The 23320-nt window shown below is 44.5% G+C and overlaps 1 protein-coding gene across 2 annotated transcripts in view; it reads left to right on the forward strand.

Annotated features, from left to right (window-relative positions):
* The first annotated feature begins 5806 nt into the window (after positions 1 to 5806).
* GTF2A1L (general transcription factor IIA subunit 1 like) overlaps positions 5807 to 23320 on the forward strand; it is a 31811-nt gene continuing 14297 nt past the window's right edge. For both annotated transcript variants that reach the window (XM_072140327.1, XM_072140328.1), the window contains exons 1-4: positions 5807 to 5975; positions 11388 to 11489; positions 19832 to 19955; positions 22146 to 22192. In XM_072140327.1, the coding sequence (XP_071996428.1) occupies positions 5946 to 5975; positions 11388 to 11489; positions 19832 to 19955; positions 22146 to 22192 (303 nt within the window). In that variant the 5' untranslated portion in view covers positions 5807 to 5945. The remainder of the gene's footprint in view (positions 5976 to 11387; positions 11490 to 19831; positions 19956 to 22145; positions 22193 to 23320) is intronic.

A 23320-nucleotide genomic window follows, 5' to 3' on the forward strand; every position in this document is an offset into this window, starting at 1 on the left:
TTAAGCAGCCTCAGAGGCATCCATGCATGCTGCCCCTGCTGTTTCCTGTCCATTTCCGTGGTGTTTCCATCCTTTTCTGAGGTTTCCAGGTGTTTGGCCAAGCTTCCCTGTGCAGAGCCTTGAAAAATGCTCGAGTCTCCCATTGACTTCAATGGGGCTCGTTATTCGAGACGAGCACTCGAGCATCGGGAAAAGTTCGTCTCGAATAACGAGTACCCGAGCATTTTAGTGCTCGCTCATCTCTAATGAAAACCCATCTGAGCCGAGCACGGTTGACACTGCCACCTACTGACCTGCATTTGTATTTATTTTGCATGTCTGTTAATTAACGTTTTGCATTATGTATGTTCAATGTTTACTTTTTGTAGTCATCTGGTAGCAAGCAGGTAGGTTTTTTGCATTGGCTGGCAGCATGAACCATCTAGAAGGGAGGCTCCTATTTTAATAAAAGGGGTTCCTCCATAGGTCGCATACTGTTGCTGCATTGCTGAGTATTTCAGCCCCAGAATTAAGGAAAAAATATGAGCCCTACAGCAACCAGCCTGAAGTAATCATCCACACTGGAAACATAAACGTATTTAAAGGCAAGCCTATTTCAGCCTTTCCTGCTACCAGTGACATCTACAATCCTACATTATCTGATTCACTCCATGTGTCTCTGGGCTTGCCCTTTAACATCACAGGCCTACTATTTAAAACCATTTTGGGACTTTTACCATCCGGGACTGCCACAGGGGGGATGCTTACATGTGGCCCCCCTTCTTGCTTCATCCTTTTCAGCCCCTATGGGTGAGACCAGGGTGACTCCATGCCCATGTAGCAAGGCCCCAGCACTGACACCACTTACCTCCTTAACTATTATTTCACAAGAGTGGGGGTCACGTTCATATTAGTTGATGGAGCAATGTGCAGTTTCCAACGTATTGAATGGAGTGATAGGAGGACTCAACCTGGTGCTTCATTCAATACTATGGAAGCATTGGAAACTTCAGAACTTGTCTATATCTTGTAGATGTATAGACAATGAATGTGAGTGCTAAAGATACCAAAGTGCTGTGCTCTACGCCTCTGTCTGACCCTTCCTTAGTATTGAACGGAGTGGCAGGATGCACGTTCAATCTTCAGCTCCATCAATGTGTGAGAACTGGACCCCCACTCTTGTGATCGGTGGGGGTCCCATCACTGGGATTGTTAGTTCCTATCCTGTGGATCCTGTCAATCCTGTGCAATCCCTTTAAGGCTCCAGGACCGATTTCTATTGCACCTTCTGCAAGCAAGTAAACCCTTGTATGTATGTGGCTGAGTGAGTATTCTGTATAAAGAGTTTGTATGTTTTCTCCGTGTTTGCGTGGGTTTCCTCTGGGTCCTCCGGTTTCCTCCCACACTCCAAAAACATACTGGTAGGTTGATTAGATTGTGAGCCCCATTGGGGACAGGGACTGATTTGTCATGCTTTGTGCAGCGCTGCGTAATCTGTGTGCGCTATATAAAGGAATTATTATTATTATTATGTAAATATAGGATGCTTACCTTCTAAAACTCATAGGAGAAGAAGATGGAGCTTCCTGCAAGCAGCTCTTTACATTTATTGGGTGATAAATGAACAACTTCATCGCATATTTAATAACGGGGCCGAGAGGCTTTTTGCTTGGAGAGACTATTTCAGCAAAGCAGCAAATCTCCCGAGCACATAAATAAAAAGTCCCTGTGATACAGAAAATACAGTGACAGTGTATTTAAAAGTAAAATTGCCTTGATACAAAGACAGACTGTAAGAAAGGCTCCTCGTGTCTGGAGGACGAATGGCGGCAGTCATTTATCATCGTCTGCCAAACTGGGGCAAATATAATGCACTGAAATGATATAAAAAAAAATCATTATTGATTTCAATGTCAGGATTTCTGTTGATTGATTTAAGGCAGCGCCGTGACCCAGTTCTGTGGCTGCGAAGCTTGGAAGGTGCGAAGAGGATGACAATGGCGCGGAGAAGGCGTCAATGGGCACATGTATCAATAGGGGGGCACTGATGCTGGGGGAAATGGGGACCACGGTGGGGTGTACCTACCACAGGGCCCCTATTATATAATGATGGTCAGAAATGTCCCTGATCCAGTACCATGATTATCTTACTAGAGGGAGACACTGGATATTATACTGCAGTGATGTGGTGCTGGATACATTATACATTCATAAGGTAAAGCTGTGCACAGAAGTATACGGGTTATGATTATGGATGATGCTTCATTCATATGTTGCCCCCAATCCATTTAACCACCTCCAAGAATGTGGTCAGTAACTTCTGGTTTGAAACTACAAATCCCAGCATGCTTTCATAGGGTAAGAGACCTCTTTTCAGGTATGTTATTGGTTCCATATTTGACAAGTTATTTTAATAGTTTGACTTTTTCTTCTATTTGTCATTTTATGATATGTCCCAGTACATGGATAATACACAGAGTGATGTCATGTGTGCTCCCTATTTCATATATGATGGACAGATTATGGAGGCATTGTCATTTTTATGTATTTGTGGTGGGTACTAGGACACCAAAATACCTGACATATGGTTATACTATAATAATGCACACAGTGATGTCACAGTACAGAGATAATACACACAGTGATGTCACAGCACAGGGATAATACACACAGTGATGTCACAGTACAGAGATAATACACACAGTGATGTCACAGTACAGGGATAATATACACAGTGATGTCACAGTACAGGGATAGTACACACAATGATGTCACAGTACAGGGATAATATACACAGTGATGTCACAGTACAGGGATAATACACACAGTGATGTCACAGTACAGAGATAATATACACAGTGATGTCACAGTACATGGATAATACACACAGTGATGTCACAGTACAGAGATAATACACACAGTGATGTCACAGTACAGGGATAATACACACAGTGATGTCACAGTACAGGGATAATACACAGTGATGTCACAGTACATGGATAATACACACAGTGATGTCACAGTACATGGATAATACACACAGTGATGTCACAGTGCAGAGATAATACACACAGTGATGTCACAGTACAGGGATAATACACACAGTGATGTAAAAATACAGGGATAATACACACAGTGATGTCACAGTACATGGATAATACACACAGTGATGTCACAATACAGAGATAATACACACAGTGATGTCACAGTACAGGGATAATACACACAGTGATGTCACAGTACAGGGATAATGCACACAGTGATGTCACAGTACAGAGATAATACACACAGTGATTTCACAGTACAGGGATAATACACACAGTGATGTCACAGTACAGATATAATACACACAGTGATGTCACAGTACAGGGATAATACACACAGTGATGTCACAGTACAGAGATAATACACACAGTGATTTCACAGTACAGGGATAATACACACAGTGATGTCACAGTACAGATATAATACACACAGTGATGTCACAGTACAGATATAATACACACAGTGATGTCACAGTACAGGGATAATACACACAGTGATGTCACAGTACAGGGATAATACACACAGTGACAGGGCCGCCGATAGGGCAGTACAACTGGTACTGCCCTATGGGGCCCGGACTCTAAGACACAAGGGGGGGGGGGGGGGGCCCGGCCGGTGGGCCGCAGACTGTGCGGTCTGTGCTGCACAACACCCGCGATCGGTGCTAGCACCGATCGCGGGTGCTTTCACGGAGATCGCCGCCGGCAATGCTGCCGGAGGCTCCAAAAAGATGGCGCCGCATGGGCGCCGCCATCTTGCCGTGGATCGCCGCTCCCCGATGACGTCACGGGGAGCGGTGATCCGTTGCCATGACAGCTTCGGGTCTCACGAAGGCCCGAAGCAGTCTCGTTTTAACCCATTCATTACAATGTGCTATCAGCACATTGTAATGAATGAGGAGTAAAATCCCCATATACTGCCATATTGCAGTATGGCAGCATATGGTAGGATCGATCAGACAACTTAGGGTTAAAGTACCCTAGGGAGTCTGAAAAATAGTAAAAGTAAAAGTAAAAAAAAGTTTAAAAAAAAAAAATTATAATAAAAAAACCTAAAAATTCAAATCACCCCCCTTTCCCTAGAACTGATATTAATATTAATAAACAGTAAAAATCATAAACACATTAGGTATCGCCGCGTCCGAAAATGTCCGATCTATCAAAATATAATTACGGTTTTTCACTGCGTTTAACCTCGTAACGGAAAATAGCGTCCAAAGTCAAAAATGACATTTTTTTGCCATTTTGGAAAATATAAAAAAATTAATAAAAAGTGATCAAAAGGTTGCACAGTCCTAAAAATGATAGCAATGAAAACGACATCAAAAGTCGCAAAAAATGACACCACCCACAGCTCCGTACACCAAAGTATGAAAAAGTTATTGCCGCCAGAAGTTGGCAAAATCAAAAAAAAAATTTTGTACAGGAGGTTTTAATTTTTTTAAATGTATGAAAACATTATAAAACCTATACAAATTTGGTATCCACGTGATCGTACCGACCCAAAGAATAAATTAGACATGTCATTTGTGGCACACAGTGAAAGCTGTAAAATCCAAGCCCACATGAAAGTGTTGCAAATGTGTTTTTTCACCATTTTCACTGCATTTGTAATTTTTTTCCCGCTTCCCAGTACGCGCCATGGAATATTGAATACCGTCACTGCAAAGTGCAATTTGTTACGCAGAAAATAAGCCATAACACAGCTCTTTATGTGGAAAAATAAAAAAGTTATAGATTTTTGAAGGTGGGGAGTGAAAAATGGAAGTGAAAAAACTAAAAAAGGCCAAGTCGTGAAGGGGTTAAGTGCGCAGTGCGCTGCGTACAGTTCTTTCATGCTTACCCTGCCGCCAGCGTCGCGTCAGTCTCTGCGCGCTTCCTCCTGGGCTGGCTGTGTGATCCCGCGAGATCCAGTGCTGGGTCACAGGTCTCGCGGGATCACACACTGTCTGCAGGAGAAGAAGGCGCGCGCAAGAGAACGAGAAGAAGACCGGAGCAGCCTTTTCCTTTTTGTAAATATATTTTGTGGCTGGGGCCAGAAGAGTGTGCCTTGTCGTAGCAACAGGCCTCAAACCCTGTTTGTGAAAGGTCACTGCGGGGGGCAGGAGGCTTGTTCGGTTTTGGGGTGTGTTGGGGCCCAGACACTTTTGCTGTATGGGGCCCCGAATTTCCTGATGGCTGCCCTGCACAGTGATGTCACAGTACAGAGATAATACACACAGTGATGTCACAGTATAGGGATAATACACACAGTGATGTCACAGTTCAGGGGATAATACACACAGTGATGTCACACTACAGGGATAATACACATAGTGATGTCACAGTACAGAGATAATACACAGTGATGTCACAGTACAGGATAATGCACACAGTGATGTCACAGTACAGGGATAATACACACAGAGATGTCACAGTACAGAGATAATACACAGTGATGTCACAGTACAGGAATAATACACACAGTGATGTCACAGTAAAGAGATAATACACAGTGATGTCACAGTACAGGAATAATACACACAGTGTGATGTCACACTATATTTTTATGTATTTGTGGTGGGTACTAGGACACCAAAATACCTGACATATGGTTATACTATAATAATGCACGCACTATATTTATGCATTTAATAAAATGACGTGAAGCATGTACATAGGTAAGAGATAGAATAACACCCTTGTGTATAGTTTCAGGTCTTATCTATAACACTAGGTACAATCAGTATAACAGTTGCCCATTGCACGTTCAACCCTGCCTGCACTACCCGTTATGACCAGTAGATGGCGCTGAGTGGCGGCAGGTCATGTGACTGCGGTGCTGATCTCAGGCTCCTCGGGAGATTATAACGTCCGAGAGGAGGAGCGGGAGGGCGGTTACGTCTGATAGGAGAGCGGGGGGATGTGCCTGGGCCTACAGCCATGGCTCACTCTGGTAACCCAAACCCCGTGGTAAGTGCTCCTGCAGCCTCTACCCCATCCTCATGTGCTATGGTCAGGGCACATCAGCTCATTTACTGCAGTTTTGTGATTGGGTTTCGTTTCTGTGCAATTTTTACTGGTAAAATATGTAATAAATGTGTAAATAACCAAATATCCAAATACTGACACATTGCAGAAATATGTCAAAAACGCAACTGAAATGAGCAGAAGTGTCTGAATTCTCCCCAATATTGTGGTAATGACTGCGGGTCCGGTGTATTTCCGAGCCGCGCTGCTGTGATCTCGTCGCTTTGGTCTGCGTTCACTTTACAGATGAAGTCAAAATCCAGGAGTGGAGTGAAAAGAGGAGAAGCTTCTCAGTTATTTTGGTAACACCTGCCCTTGGCTTCAAAAAGGGCATCCGAAAAAGTGAAAGTGTGAACGATCCATAAGGCCGTTGGCACATGTGGCGTTTTGAACGTGTTTTTGGGCGCTTTTTAAGCAGTCCGTTAAAAAACGCACGCGTTTTTGACCCGCTTTAATTAAGATAATTGGTAAAACCGGTAAAAAACGCATGCGTTTTTTAACGGACTGCTTAAAAACGGCCGAAAAACGGGTTCAAAACGCCACGTGTGCCGCTAGCCTTAAAGCGCAGTCGCATAGTGCGTTTTTGGTTGTGTTTTCATTGTGTCTGAAACACATTACAACAGTTGAGGAGAGGTGATTTGCCTAATTACGTTACTGTTAACATTTGTGTCAACAAAACGACGTAAACATGTTGTTAACACATTACCCGTATGTTAACATATTGTAAATACATTCTTAACACATGTGGGTTATATTGAATTTTGTAAACACAAATGTTAACAGTAAGGTAATTAGTTAAATCACCTCTCCTCAGCTGTGTTTCAAACGCAATAAAAACACAGGCCAGAACGCCCTGAGCTTCCGTTCACACGTTGCCTTTTGGTTGCGTTTGGTTCAGCTTTGTTGAAACACATTTTAACAGCTGACGAGAGGTAATTTGCCTAATTACATTATCGTTTGCGTTTGTTTACACAGTGTATTAACAAAACAATGCTTTAATGTTTTGTTAACACATGCGTTAACATCGCATTTACAATGCGTTTTGTTAACGGAAATGTTAACTGTGATGTAATTAGGCCTCAGCTGTTGTATATGCGTTTCAAAGGCAATGAAAACGCTGTTCAAAACACAACGTGTGAACGTGCCCTTAGGGTGCGGTCACACGTTGTATTCTCGGGTGTTTACCATGCATTTGCCGGCTTTGGATCACTTTTTGTTCAGGACGCATTCACAGGATGCGTCCCTAAAACGGCCCTAAGGGTGAAGACACACGTGGCGTTTTTGGGCTGTTTTTAGTTAGTGTGTTTTCAGATCGTTAAAAAACGCATCCGTTTTTTGAAAACGCATGTGTTTTTGTTCGTTTTTCAGAATTTGCGCAATTAAAAAACGCATGCGTTTTTGACAGGTTTGACCAATTATCTTCAAACTGGTCAAAAACGCATGCGTTTTTTAACGATGTGAAAACGCACTAACTAAAAACGGCCCAAAAACGGCCTAAAAACGCCACGTGTGTCTTCACCCTAAGGCCGCGGTCACATGTACCGCTAGGCGTCTGTTCATAACGCGACGCTAGCGCACAGGGGGAGGTCCTCGGGCCGAACGCACATGCGTTTCCAGAGAAATGCATGCAATCGGCTTAACAATGCGTTTTCAGTCCGTTTCAAAACTCACGCGTCACGTTTTTGGTGCGTTTTTGACACATTCCAAAGTCTTCAGCCTTGATCACATGCTGAGTTTACATTGCGGTTCAGCAGATGCAGTGGAAACTCAATGGGGGACATTTACATAAAGTGCCGGTGTCTGCATTGGCTTTGTTACCGACCTGCTCTCGGTAAGAAGACACACATTTAATATTGTGTAGCTGTGCAGAGACATTTCTGGCCCCGAGACCATTTTCTGTCCCTGGGACCAAAATCTGTCCTGAGCACCAGAAATGTGTCCTGCAGTCCCTGCTAGACCAGTTTTCTTTTGGTCTACTTTCCGCCAGTTTACAGCGCCCAAAAAGGGCTGCGACACATATTAATTGTGTCTGAGTTTCCACTCCGCCAAAGCCACGCCCCTTTTCAGAGGAGAGTCGGAGCAGACGCCAGCTAATAAATAGGTCTCCGAGCAGAACATGTGATGAGAGCGCCACAAAACTGGCGGAAACGCCATAGTAAATGTCCCCCAATGTGACCTCAGCAGGTGATCAAGGCTGAAGACTTTGGAATGTGTCAAAAACACATTAAAAAAGTGACGCAACACATCGCTGCGTGTTGACCTGCGTTTTCATTGCGCTTGAAAAGCATTACAACAGCCGAGGAGAGGTGATTTGCCTAATTACATTACTGCTTACATTTCCGTTTACACATGCATTAACAATGCATTAACACATGTGTTTTGTTAAGGCATGTGTTAACATTGTGTAAACAAACTTAAACGGTAATGTAATTGGGCAAATTACCTCTCATCAGCTGTTGTACGTGCGTTTCAAGCGCAATGAAAACGCAAACCAAAACGCAACGTGTGAACGCGCCCTCAGTGGTTACTTCAAGGGAAAGAAATCTGCCCATGGTGACGCTCTGATTACTCTCTGATATTATTAACCCGCCGTGCACCTGTGTGACCACGGTCAGATTTCTGTCCACTGGAAGTAAGCACCGACAAATGACAGCAAGCAGAGATCTAGAAAGCAGTGAGGATTTGATACAGAAAGTATATTGGAAAATTGCATTATTTTTCATCATACAAACAATAACAGGATTTTGCCGAAGTTGGAAGACCCCTTTAACCCCTTAAGGACGCAGGGTTTTTCGGCTCATTTCTCGCTCTCCATCTTCAAAATCCATAACTTTTTTTCCATGTACAGACCTGTGCGAGGGCTTATTTTGTGCGTAACAAATTTTACTTTCCCGTGATGTTATTTATTATTCCATGCCATGTAGTGGGAAGCTGGAAAAAAATTCCAAATGTGGAAAAATGTAAAAAAAAACCACGTGAGAGTCACGTTCTTGTGGGCTCAGTTTTTACGACTTTCACTCTTCGCTCCAAATAACACGCCTACTTTATTCTTTGGTTCGGTGCGATCGCGGTGATACCAAATTTATATAGGTTTTATTGTGTTTTAAATACATTTTCAAAAGTTAAACGAATGTGTACAAAAAAGAAAAAAAAAATTTGCCATCTTCTGACGCTAATAACTTTTTCATATTTTGGGGCACGGAGCTGGGGGAGGTGTCATTTTTTGCAAAATGAGCCGACGTTTTCATTGCTACCATTTTGAGGATTGTGCGACATTTTGATAATTTTTGTTTAACATTTTTTATGTTATGTAAAAAGGTGTAAAAGTCGCATATCGGACAATTGGGCGCCATTTCCCGTCTCGGAGGTCACCGCCGGCCGTAACCGCTTTTATATTCTGATAGATCGGGCATTTTGGGACGCGGCGATACCTAATATGTCTGTGATTTTTACAGTTTTTTTTTTAATGTGTCAGTTCTAGGGAGAGGGGGGTGATTTGAACTTTTAATAGTTTATTAATTTTTCACATTTCTTTAAACTTTTTTTTTTTCACTATTTCTTATACCCTCTAGGGTACATTAACCCTAGATGGTCCGATCATTCCTACCATATACTGCCATACAACTGTATTATAGTATATGGCATTTCTGCTCACTATACATTACAATGAGCCACAGGTTCATTGTAATGAATAGGCAGAAACCATGTAGCCTCGGGTCAAACGAAGACCCGAGGCTACCATGGCAACTGATCGCCGCCCCCCGATGACATTTGGGGGAGCCGCGATCGGAGGTAAGATGGCGACGGCTTTGCACCGACCGCAAGTGTTAGCCATGGGTCTTTGCTGCGATATGCAGCTCTCTTCATACACCCTGCACAGCTCCGTGAAGGGGTTAAGCTACTACAAATGAAGAATAATGGAATCAAACTAGCCAAAGGCAAAGTAAAGCTGCAAAAACGCACAAGGAACGTTCTGTGAGACGCACCCTCAGGCACCGTCCACACGGAGCGTTTACGTTGTTTTTTAAAACACAATACAGTAGTTGAGGAGAGGAGATTTGCTTAATTACATTGCCGTTAACATTTGTGTTTACAAAATGTCAACACTGCATTACTGCATACGTTTTGTTGTACAAAAAACGTTATCAGGCAGATTTCATCAGGGTGATGCCACACCATGTTTTTGGACCATTTTAAAGGTGGCGGCACATGCGGCGTTTTGAACCCGTCTTTAGGCCGTTTTTAAGCAGTTTGTTAAAAAACGCATGCGTTTTTTTTGGGAACACATCCGTTTTCCAATTAACTTAAATAAGATAATTAGGAAAGGCGGTCAAAAACTGATGTGTTTTTTTTAACGGACTGCTTAAAAACAGCCTAAAAAATGGGTTCAAAGCGCCACGTGTGCCACCGGCCTAAAGCATCCGTTTTCAGTCTCTTTAAATGTTTACCGTGCGTTTGGCTGCTGTGAACCTGTTTATCTTCATTTCTATAAGTGTAGGCGGCTGTGAAACGGATGAAAATCAGCCAAACGGATGGTAAACATACAAAAACGCATGCGTTCTGCAAAAAGACTGAAAACGCTTGCTTTAAAATGGTCCAAAAACGGGACGTTTGGCATTACCCTCACGCTGGCTGCGTTCGCATGTCTAAAAAAAAGCAAGGCAAACCCCCGTTGGTGACCCTCTGCCCGATCACATATGCATTTTTTTTTTTTTTCTCAGAAATTTCTTTTGGGACTTTTTAGTGTTTTTGCCGTTTTTTTGCTAATTTAGTTGCGTTTCACAATGTTTGTTGTGTTGTTTTTTTAAATCAGTGGAGCGTCTGATTTTTCTTAGGTCTTCAGGTGTGAAAAGTCACAAATATTTTTGGAAGAAATCTCCTGTCCAGAGCAGGCGCAGGCAAGAGGTTGTCGTAGAGGTTGAAAGGGCGGGAAAAAGGCGCAACCCACCCCCTTACCCCCCTACCCCCATACACCTCCCCATCGCCTCTCCTGTTCCCTTAACGTAAAAAGGAACATGGACCAAGAAGCAGATGGCTCCATTCTCTCTGCAGTGGCCAGAAGCTGAAACTACAGCCACATCTCCCTTGCATTTGGGTGTCCAGCTAATAGGCTATTGATTATAATTCCTGACCCCTATGATGTCTGGAACCTCCCTTCTTCTGATTGGCGGGGATCCCATTTATGTATTTCTGGGATCTCTGCCAGTGACCAAGGCCAGTGTGTCATCTCTTCTAAGCACTAACCGTAATCCATAGGAGGACGGTGGCTGTGTGAAGTCATACGTTGGCTATGCCCCATCTTACCGTTTTCCGTGCGGCGGATGTTACATTCGTTCTTCTTTTTGTACCTTTCAGCCAAAGCTCTACAAGTCCATTATTGAAGATGTCATCGAGGGAGTGGCGGAGCTTTTTGCAGAAGAAGGTGTAGACGAGCAAGTCCTCAAAGACCTAAAGCATGTAAGTACACAATCCTATGTTTGCAGGGTTTTTCATTAACTCCTTCAGGACTCCGCCCTTTTTCTTTGTTGCATTTCCGTTTTTTTTTTCCTTTTTTTTTTTTTTTTACGGCACTCATTCCAAAAGCCTTAACTTTTTGATTTTTTTTTCCTTTTACAGAGATGAATGAGGACAAATGATACTTTTTAGTGACGGTCTTTAATACTCCATCCAAAGTACTGGAAGGGTTGTGAAATTGACAAAAAATAATTTTCTTCTGGTCTCTGTTTTTGTGGCTTTTGCTGTGCGCCCCCCAAATGACTCCTGTCCTTTGTTCTTTGGGGTTATACGATCACAGGGATGCTAAATTTGTATAGGCTTTTATTGTGTTTTTGTTGATTAAAAGTATATAAATATTACTTTTACTATTAATTCAGGCCCACTGGGGTCCTCTAACCCTGGAGGGCCTGATCACTCATACAATATACAGGCAGTCCCCGGGTTACGTACAAGATAGGGTCCGGAGGTTTGTTCTTAAGTTGAATTTGTATGTAAGTCGAAACTGTATATTTTATAATTGTAGATCCAGGCAAAAAAATTTTTGGCCCCAGTGACAATTGGAGTTTAAACATTTTCTGCTGTAATGGGACCAAGGATTATCAATAAAGCTTCATTATAGACTCCTTACAGCTGATCATTGCAGCCTGGGACTATAGTAACATCCAGAAAGCTTCACGAGAGGTCAGAGGGGTCTGTCTGCAACTATGGGTTGTCTGTAAGTCAGGTGTCCTTAAGTAGGGGACCGCCTGTACTGCAATACTACTGTATTGCAGTATATTGTTCATTTACTGTTGATCCCTAATAGAAGGGGTTAATATGAAAGAACACATACTCCCGTGCGACACTCGGGTACTTTGGGCCCTGCATCCGACCAGGGGTTCCGTGGGGTCATAGGACCCGCTTCAGCCAATGAGTGGCCTCCTAGGTCCAGGGGACAACACAGGAAAGTCACTCGGAGAACAGAAGTATCTCCTGAAGAAGTCTTCTGTGCTTGGAGGCCACTCATTGGCTAAAGTGGGTCCAATGGAACCCCTGATCGGACGCAGGATCAATAAATTGACCCCCCCCCTGGAACCACCACCAAAACCACTGCTGTCTCATGTGAACCTAGATGATGTGAGAGCTCATGTTCATTATATTATTATTAATTATTATATTATTATTATTATGAGGGCCACACCAAAAACTGAGTGGATTTAGATTTCTCTCTTGTTTGTTCACTTTGCTTTATGTTAATTGATAAAAAAAAAAAAGTATTTATATTTTTACACCTGCCTAAAACTTTTTCACAGACCTTTAGTTATAATATATAATATAATGTATAGGCCTTGGTGTGAAGATGCGGCTTCCAGCTCTATTTGCGATGAATGATGACGTAACTTTGGAGCAAAAAGTCCATCTGTTCCCGATTTCTTCCACCTGATTGGCACGGATTTGGCTGAGTCCTAGGAGTAGGCGGAGCTAAGACGTATTTTGCTCTTTAATCCACCCCAACGTTATATACCTAAAGGAGTACATTGAAAAATCCTGGCGGGCGACCTTCCCATATGTCTTGATAAACAACGAAATACTATTTTCTCAGGTACAATGAGAAATGAAATAGTAATTCACAGTGAAGTCTGTACAAGGCACAACCAGGGCTATAAATCTCCGTCACTCGTGAAGGGTTTGACGGACTAAATAAATGCAAACGTCTTTCTCTGTGTAAGGGCCGGAGCAGACGGGGACTTAGGGTTTTGTCTGGCACCTTGTAGCCCTCCATCTGAATGTACTTCTAAATGTCTGGCGTTTTCTACCTGTACATTTTAACAGTTGTCATTCTTAAAGGACAAGTGTCTTTTTTCAACCGTAGAAACTATGAAAAGGGGTTGTCCATTTCTGGCAGATAATTAATATTGTTTGTGTAAAGTTATACTATACTATAAGTTATAAAGTTATACAATTTCCCAATATACTTTCTGTATCAATTCCTCATGGTTTTCTAGATCTCTGCTTGCTGTCTTTCTATGGGAGGCTTCATTGTTTACTTCCTTTATTTAAAAGAAAACGGTCTCTGGTCATGTGATGTCACACAGGTGCACGGCTCGTTATATCCCTGGTCCTGTGATGTCACACAGGTGCATGGCTCGTTATATCCCTGGTCCTGTGATGTCACACAGGTGCACGGCTCGTTATATCCCTGGTCCTGTGATGTCACACAGGTGCACGGCTCGTTATATCCCTGGTCCTGTGATGTCACACAGGTGCACGGCTCGTTATATCCCTGGTCCTGTGATGTCACACAGGTGCACGGCTCGTTATATCCCTGGTCCTGTGATGTCACACAGGTGCACGGCTCGTTATATCCCTGGTCCTGTGATGTCACACAGGTGCACGGCTCGTTATATCCCTGGTCATGTGATGTCACACAGGTGCACGGCTCGTTATATCCCTGGTCCTGTGATGTCACACAGGTGCACGGCTCGTTATATCCCTGGTCCTGTGATGTCACACAGGTGCACGGCTCATTATATCCCTGGTCCTGTGATGTCACACAGGTGCACGGCTCGTTATATCCCTGGTCATGTGATGTCACACAGGTGCACGGCTCGTTATATCCCTGGTCCTGTGATGTCACACAGGTGCACGGCTCGTTATATTCCTGGTCATGTGATGTCACACAGGTGCACGGCTCGTTATATCCCTGGTCATGTGATGTCACACAGGTGCACGGCTCGTTATATCCCTGGTCCTGTGATGTCACACAGGTGCACGGCTCGTTATATTCCTGGTCATGTGATGTCACACAGGTGCACGGCTCGTTATATCCCTGGTCATGTGATGTCACACAGGTGTACAGCTCGTTATATCCCTGGTCATGTGATGTCACACAGGTGCACAGCTCGTTATATCCCGGGTCATGTGGTGTCACATAGGTGCACGGCTTGTTAAACCATTGGTCATGTGATGTCGCACAGGGGCACAGCTCGTCATATCCCGGGTCATGTGATGTCGCACTGGTGCAAGTGTCGTCATATCATATATCTCTGACTACTCTCTGTGATATAGTGAGCTGTGCACCTGTGTGACATCACATGACCAGGAATATAACGAGTTGTGACATCACCCAGTTAGATAACAAGCAAAATAATGGAAAATTGTAGTCGGAAGGAGCTTTTTCCCATGGCCGATGCACTTAGACCCAATGGGGGACATTTATCATAATCTGGTGTTCAAAGTCCTCACCCCTATGGCACTGCCGGATACACCAAGAGGCTCCCGCCTTTACCTGGTGTAGAAATGTGCAATTATTTAGCTGGAACCATTGTTACCTGTAGCGGGAGCTAACATTTCCTATACCGGCCCACTTTGAGGCTGGGCGTGTCCTCCTTTACTCCTCTCGTGCCCCCTCTACGTGGAAATGGCGTGAAGGCAGAAATAACTGCCTAATTGATGATGCAGCAGGTCGAGAAAGTGTCCTGCTGCCCCATGCTGTGTCTATTGGTGTGCCGGAGGTTGCTTAGCGCAGCGCTTGGGTGTCTCCTGCACTCTCATCGGCTGTGAATTAGAATGTCAGAGATAACAGAGCGCCGTGCTCTTCAATTTTCATCATTACCTTATTATTTAATGGAGCAGTAGGAAGACGCATGCACCAGCCGACACTCCTTACATAAGTGAGAATGGTGTCTCCGTTCTTGTAATCAGTGGTTGGATACTATTATTCACAGTAAAATTCCGTACAGCCCCTTTAAAATGAGGTGCACATTATGTGTCCTGTAAATATTCGCAGTATTGAGTCCATTCATATTTATGTCCATCAAGCTGTTCTGCATCTGTGCGGACAATGAGACATGTAACCACTTCTGATGTTTGCGCCGTTAATCTGAGCAAATTTTTAATTTATAGCTTATAAAATACTGGATTGTGGTTTGTAAAGCTTTATTAAAACCAGATGGTTGTAGGCGTTGTCAGCGTGACATCCAGAGGTCTGTTTTGCCTGCCCTGATTTATGTCGGCGCTTGTCTCCCCTCTGGAAGTATTGGATGCTGGGAGGCTCCGCACTCGGGTGCTGGGGACTCGGGACCTGCGCTCCCTGGCTCTGGAGTAATCGCATGCCAAATGTTCTGTGCCAATCTGCTCTATACAGATGTGTTGTAATATGCAGACTTCGCTGTCTGACCACCATAAGTAAGGGTTAATACAGCCCTGAATCCCGGACCGAGGGTTTCTGAATTTCACGGATTGACCACCGTGCTGAGGAAAGTGATATACGATGCAAGTAGCCCCTTATTTGCTGCAAAACAGCGGCGCAAGACTGTGATTTCTGCGGGACAGAAGTACTGCACTGTAAAGGGGACTCCTTGCATCATAAAACATTATGGGGCAGATTTACTTACCCGGTCCATTCGCGATTCACTAAGGCAGTTCCTCCGACATCCACCAGGTGGCGCTGCTGGGCTGAAGTTCCCCAGAATGCACGGATCTTCACCAAGCCGGACCGAGTGAAGGTAAGCGCGTGTCCCCCAACACTTCTTTTTTTTTTTTTAATGCGGCGGTTTTTCCGAATCCGTCAGGTTTTCGTTTGGCCACACCCCCTGATTTCCGTTGCGTGCATGCCAGCGCCGATGCGCCACAATCCAATCGCGTGCGCCAAAATCCAGGGGCAATTCAGGGAAAATCGTCGCAAATCGGAAATATTCGGGTAACACGTCGGGAAAACCCGAATCGCGCCCTTAATAAATGACCCCCATTGTGTTCCATCCTCGGCTTTGTGGTCAGTCTGTCGGATCCGGCCACAGACGGTCCAGGATTCACGCTTGCCTCCATGCTTCAATACTAGACATAGAAGCTTTCTTGTCCATGAACTATCTATCCTATAGTTGGGCCTCACTGTCACGGTCTCACTGTGTCCTTAAAACGGAGGATAATGATGTGTCCCACTGTATGCTCATACAGATGGATTTGTCCTCCTGAAAGCAAGAGGATGAGTGAAATTTGGCAGAAGGCAGTGATTGGCTGCTACCAATGTTCAGGGTGTCTCTCAAGTGTTGTAACTTTCGTTATATGGACTATTACATCATTGGGGACACCTCAGGGGAGGCTGGGGATAGATGCAATACTTTTACATGCGTCTTAATAGGTCAGGCATGTCAAATTTATTTTCCACTGGGGGTCACATTAGCCTTGTGGTTGCACTAAAAAAGGGCCGACTGTCATTTTATTACTGTATAAATGTATCATAGAAGTTGGTAGAGAGCTCCATAGTCTCACTGCTCTCACAGAAAAGAGTCCCTGTCTATGGTGATGGTAGAGCCACCTCTCCTCTAGGTGTAGAGGATGCCCCCTGTCTATGATGATGGTAGAACCTCCTCTCCTCTAGGTGTAGAGGATGCCCCCTGTCTATGGTGATGGTAGATCTGTCTCTCCTCTAGGTGTAGAGGATGCCCCCTGTCTATGGTGATGGTAGAACCACCTCTCCTCTAGGTGTAGAGGATGCCCCCTGTCTATGGTGATGGTAGAACCTCCTCTCCTCTAGGTGTAGAGGATGCCCCCTGTCTATGGTGATGGTAGAACCTCCTCTCCTCTAGGTATAGAGGATGCCCCCTGTCTATGGTGATGGTAGAACCTCCTCTCCTCTGGGTGTAGAGGATGTCCCCTGTCTATGGTGATGGTAGAACCGCCTCTCCTCTAGGTGTAGAGGATGCCCCCTGTCTATGGTGATGGTAGAACCGCCTCTCTTCTAGGTGTAGAGGATGTCCCCTGTCTATGGTGATGGTAGAACCTCCTCTCCTCTAGGTGTAGAGGATACCCCCTGTCTATGGTGATGGTAGAACCACCTCTCCTCTAGGTGTAGAGGATGTCCCTAGTCTATGGTGATGGTAGAACCACCTCTCCTCTAGGTGTAGAGGATGCCCCCTGTCTAAGGTGATGGTAGAACTGCCTCTCCTCTAGGTGTAGAGGATGCCCCCTGTCTATGGTGATGGTAGAACCTCCTCTCCTCTAGGTGTAGAGGATGCCCCCTGTCTATGGTGATGATAGAACTGCCTCTCCTCTAGGTGTAGAGGATGTCCCCTGTCTATGGTGATGGTAGAACCTCCTCTCCTCTAGGTGTAGAGGATGCCCCCTGTCTATGGTGATGATAGAATCCCCTCTCCTCTAGGTGTAGAGGATGTCCCCTGTCTATGGTGATGGTAGAACCTCCTCTCCTCTAGGTGTAGATGATGCCCCATGTCTGTGTTGATGGTAGAACCTCCTCTCCTCTAGGTGTAGAGGATGCCTCCTGTCTATGGTGATGGTAGAACCTCCTCTCCTCTAGGTGTAGAGGATGCCTCCTGTCTATGGTGATGGTAGAACCTCCTCTCCTCTAGGTGTAGAGGATGCCCCCTGTCTATGGTGATGGTAGAACCTCGTCTCCTCTACGTGTAGAGGATGCCCCCTGTCTATGGTGATGGTAGAACCTCCTCTCCTCTAGGTGTAGAGGATGCCCCCTGTCTATGGTGATGGTAGAACCTCCTCTCCTCTAGGTGTAGAGGATGCCCCCTGTCTATGGTGATGGTAGAACCTCCTCTCCTCTAGGTGTAGATGATGCCCCATGTCTATGGTGATGGTAGAACCACCCCTCCTCTAGGTGTAGAGGATGCCCCATGTCTATGGTGATGGTAGAACCACCCCTCCTCTAGGTGTAGAGGATGCCCCATGTCTATGGTGATGGTAGGACCTCCTCTCCTCTAGGTGTAGAGGATGCCCCCTGTCTATGGTGATGGTAGAACCACCTCTCCTCTAGGTGTAGAGGATGTCCCCTGTCTATGGTGATGGTAGAACCTCCTCTCCTCTAGGTGTAGAGGATGCCCCCTGTCTATGGTGATGGTAGAACCTCCTTTCCTCCAGGTGTAGAGGATGCCACCTGTCTATGGTGATGGTAGAACCTCCTCTCCTCTAGGTGTAGAGGACGCCCCCTGTCTATGGTGATGGTAGAACCTCCTCTCCTCTAGGTGTAGAGGATGTCCCTTGTCTATGGTGATGGTAGAATCTCCTCTCCTCTAGGTGTAGAGGATGCCCCCTGTCTATGGTGATGGTAGAACGACCTCTCCTGTAGGTGTAGAGGATGCCCCCTGTCTATGGTGATGGTAGAACGACCTCTCCTCTAGGTTTAGAGGATGCCCCCTGTCTATGGTGATGGTAGAACGACCTCTCCTCTAGGTTTAGAGGATGCCCCTTGTATTTTTTTTTCTAAGCTGAATAACCCAAAGTTTAGTAATCTGTCATTGTGTCCCCCACCCCCTAATAATATTGGTTGCTCTCCTCTGTACCCGTTCCAGCTACGCCTTAATTATCAGGGTGCAGGGTTTATCTACACTTTCATTAAGCTTCTAAAAAGCTTTACTAGTATCTGCCACACAGAAAAAGAGAGATGAGACAGATCAGAGATGAGAGCTGATGAGATCCATGAGATGTGTATAACACACGATGACACATTCCAGCTCTACCACATCTGAGCTATAACACACACAGAGAGCCTTCCATGGATAAAGACCTTATCTTGTCTGTAGCTTGTAGAGCAGCATGCTGCTGCTTATCTGCAGGAAGTGCCTTTGTCTGAACTGGTCTTGTAATAAGGTGGAGGGACAGGTGGGAGAAAGCACTGCATTGTGCAGACGGGAGAAGCTATTCATGAGAAGAATCTGCCCAACCATAAAAATCAGAAGATTTGCAGTCAGATCCCGGGACAACTGAAATTGTGTAAACCAGCACTGATAGAAACAGGTTGGAACATACTGTTAGGTTGTTTAGATTGTGAGCCCCATGGGGACAGGGACCAATTTGTCATGGTTTGTGCAGCGCTGCGTAATCTGTGTGCGCTATATAAATAAAGAATTAATAATAATAATAATAATAATATTATTACATGAACATAACCGAATTACCATTACTATCAGCCCTTTGAGGGTAACCAAAAACCTCAAGTCACAGCACTTTCCCCCAGTACCCGCGTCAGACAACTGTAGCAGAGAGCGGCAGTGTTTGTGATTACAGGGAGGCTCATATAATATACAGCTTGTAAAGGGTTAAAAACAGCAGTCACAAAAGCTGACCCGCTCAGGGGCTGAGAAGTGCAGTTAGTGTCCACCATGAAAAGACGCAAAAAAATCTAAATATAGCAGTAGTAAGTAAATGTACTTTATTTGTAATAACGCCATAAAAAGAGCATTTGTAGGGAAAAAAAAGCAGGTTGCGCTTCTCTGAGTTCTTTGTAAAATTTAATGCTCTATAACTTTTAACTTTTTAAGTTTAATATCACTTTTTAACTATTTTTTTTTTTACAGCTGTGGGAAACTAAAGTCATTCAATCTAAAGCTACGGAAGGTTTCTTCAGAGATCACAATAATGTGCCTCAGTTTGTTCTCCAGTTACCCCAGCATTTACATCAGTCATTGCATGCATCAACAGGTAGGTCAATGTAGCCGGTATTATCATATCTCTGTTGTTGAGTTGTCATTTGTCAGAGCATTTATGATTAGGAGAAACGAGAAACAGACCCCCATAGGCACAGGAGATAAGTCATGCTGAATGACTATGTAATGTATGTGGAGATCACGTATGTGGACCTGTACTCGCAGCAGCATAGTCTGAATACTCTGTGGGGGACCTGTACTCACAGCAGCATAGTCTGAATACTCTGTGGGGGACCTGTACTCACAGCAGCATAGTCTGAATACTCTGTGGGGGACCTGTACTCACAGCAGCATAGTCTGAATACTCTGTCGGGGACCTGTACTCACAGCAGCATAGTCTGAATACTCTGTCGGGGACCTGTGCTCACAGCAGCATAGTCTGAATACTCTGTGGGGGACCTGTACTCACAGCAGCATAGTCTGAATACTCTGTGGGGGACCTGTACTCGCAGCAGCATAGTCTGAATACTCTGTGGGGGACCTGTACTCGCAGCAGCATAGTCTGAATACTCTGTGGGGGACCTGTACTCACAGCAGCATAGTCTGAATACTCTGTGGGGGACCTGTACTCACAGCAGCATAGTCTGAATACTCTGTCGGGGACCTGTGCTCACAGCAGCATAGTCTGAATACTCTGTGGGAGACCTGTGCTCACAGCAGCATACTCTGAATACTCTGTGGGGGACCTGTACTCACAGCAGCATAGTCTGAATACTCTGTGGGGGACCTGTACTCACAGCAGCATAGTCTGAATACTCTGTGGGGGACCTGTACTCACAGCAGCATAGTCTGAATACTCTGTGGGGGACCTGTACTCACAGCAGCATAGTCTGAATACTCTGTGGGGGACCTGTACTCACAGCAGCATAGTCTGAATACTCTGTGGGGGACCTGTACTCACAGCAGCATAGTCTGAATACTCTGTGGGGGACCTGTACTCACAGCAGCATAGTCTGAATACTATGTGGGGGACCTGTACTCACAGCAGCATAGTCTGAATACTATGTGGGGGACCTGTACTCACAGCAGCATAGTCTGAATACTCTGTGGGGGACCTGTACTCACAGCAGCATAGTCTGAATACTCTGTGGGGGACCTGTGCTCACAGCAGCATAGTCTGAATACTCTGTCGGGGACCTGTGCTCACAGCAGCATAGTCTGAATACTCTGTGGGGGACCTGTACTCACAGCAGCATAGTCTGAATACTCTGTGGGGGACCTGTACTCACAGCAGCATAGTCTGAATACTCTGTGGGGGACCTGTACTCACAGCAGCATAGTCTGAATACTCTGTGGGGGACCTGTACTCACAGCAGCATAGTCTGAATACTCTGTGGGGGACCTGTACTCACAGCAGCATAGTCTGAATACTCTGTGGGGGACCTGTACTCACAGCAGCATAGTCTGAATACTCTGTGGGGGACCTGTACTCACAGCAGCATAGTCTGAATACTCTGTGGGGGACCTGTACTCACAGCAGCATAGTCTGAATACTCTGTGGGGGACCTGTACTCACAGCAGCATAGTCTGAATACTCTGTGGGGGACCTGTACTCACAGCAGCATAGTCTGAATACTATGTGGGGGACCTGTACTCACAGCAGCATAGTCTGAATACTATGTGGGGGACCTGTACTCACAGCAGCATAGTCTGAATACTCTGTGGGGGACCTGGATTGAATAACCTATTCTTTCATCTCTTCCGACAAACAACTTAATGCCCCCTGGTCACATGCCTCAGTTTGTAAAATAATACACTTTTTTTTAAAAAAAAAAGTTGGTCTGAGTTCGCCTCTAGAAGACGTCCTTAGTACTGGAAGCAGCCGACCTCCGCCTCCATCTTTGTAGTAATTTGTTTTCATTAAGTTCAATAATTCATCAAAGTAAAATTTCGCTATTTATGAAGTCAAAACACAGAAAGTGGAGGAAAAGTAATGTGATTATTTATTGGGTTCACACCGAGTGCAGGCAGCAGTTAATATGAACAGCTGCGTTCTTCTAAGATCCGAGCCACTCACGGAATTGGAATAGGAGCTTCCAGGGTAAAAAATTAGTCCGGAGAATGGATTAACCCTCGATTCTTCGCTGATCTCTCTCGTTGGCCATAAAAATTATTTCCCAAATTTTTTTTTTATTAATGTTTTTTAAAAAAATAAAATAAAAGTTTTTTTTACTTTGTTTTGCAGTTTTTCAAGGCGCTAGACATTTATCCAGTTTTACCGGAAGTGACATGGTGGGTAAAATTATTAGTGTGTTCTACCATCAAAATCCACCATGATAAACCAGGGACATTACTCATAGATCCAGGCACCGCGACTGTAGTAATCTTCTTATATGTGTCATCCATCACTTTCTTCCTTCTAAAATCAAATTTTAATGTGTACTAATGAGCCAGAAGTGCCCCGGGGGCTGTTACCAGAGCCCCTCCATGTTGTAGGCTGTTACACTGTCCTGGTTTATCATGATTGATTCTGATGGTAGATTTCCTTTAAATCTATAAACTCTTCAATTATCCTGCAACAAATTGAATTATGGGCATTAATCTGTTCAGTATGACATTGAATTTTATTATTATTTTATTTATTTTTGAGCTGTTTCATACATGGTGAAGGGAGAGGGTAAGTCACAGGCTGGTTCTCTCCCGCTGTTGAAGTGTTTTTTTCCATAACCACCACCTATCCAAACTCCAAGGGGGTCAGAATTGGTTCTCTGTTAGTCCTGGATCCCTATTCAAATCCTTTTCCTGACCACCTTTCCATCAACTTTGGGACTTTACAAAAGCCATATACAACCAAAGTCATAGAAGTGAGTCTTGACCGCCAAATTTCAACATGGGTAGTAAGTGTTTGTAGGAAATCCTCTCTCTGCTACCGTATTTTACCCCATGAAACAAGCAACCCCAGGTTGAGGATGACTTTGGTGTGAAATCTCACCAGTTTACCTATAAAATATTTCCAAATAAATTGTGAAAATGAGCTAAGAAGAGTCATGTTTTGCCTGAGATGAGTCAAGTTTTGAGGTTGCAGGGAGAGGGTCAATATACTACAGAACCAAATATGTGGGTGTGTATCTATAAACTACATAGATATCAAGAGAAGAATTTCATATCTAAGATTAATCATCAGGCCCGTGATTCTGTGATCTACAGAACCAGAGATACAGGCTGCTAAAGAAATAGGTTGGAACTGGATCTTAATCTGCAACTCACATTTCCAACTATGGGGCACATTTACTAATGGTCCGCGGACCGCACTATCGTCGGAATATCCAACGATAGCCGATGTGCAACGCATTTGGAAGGGCTTTTTTGTCGCACATGATTGGATTTTGGCGCTACTGCGCCGGCTTTCACGCGACACAT

The sequence above is a fragment of the Engystomops pustulosus genome, chromosome 3 (genome assembly GCF_040894005.1).
Source record: "Engystomops pustulosus chromosome 3, aEngPut4.maternal, whole genome shotgun sequence".
Taxonomy (NCBI): Eukaryota; Metazoa; Chordata; class Amphibia; order Anura; family Leptodactylidae; genus Engystomops; species Engystomops pustulosus.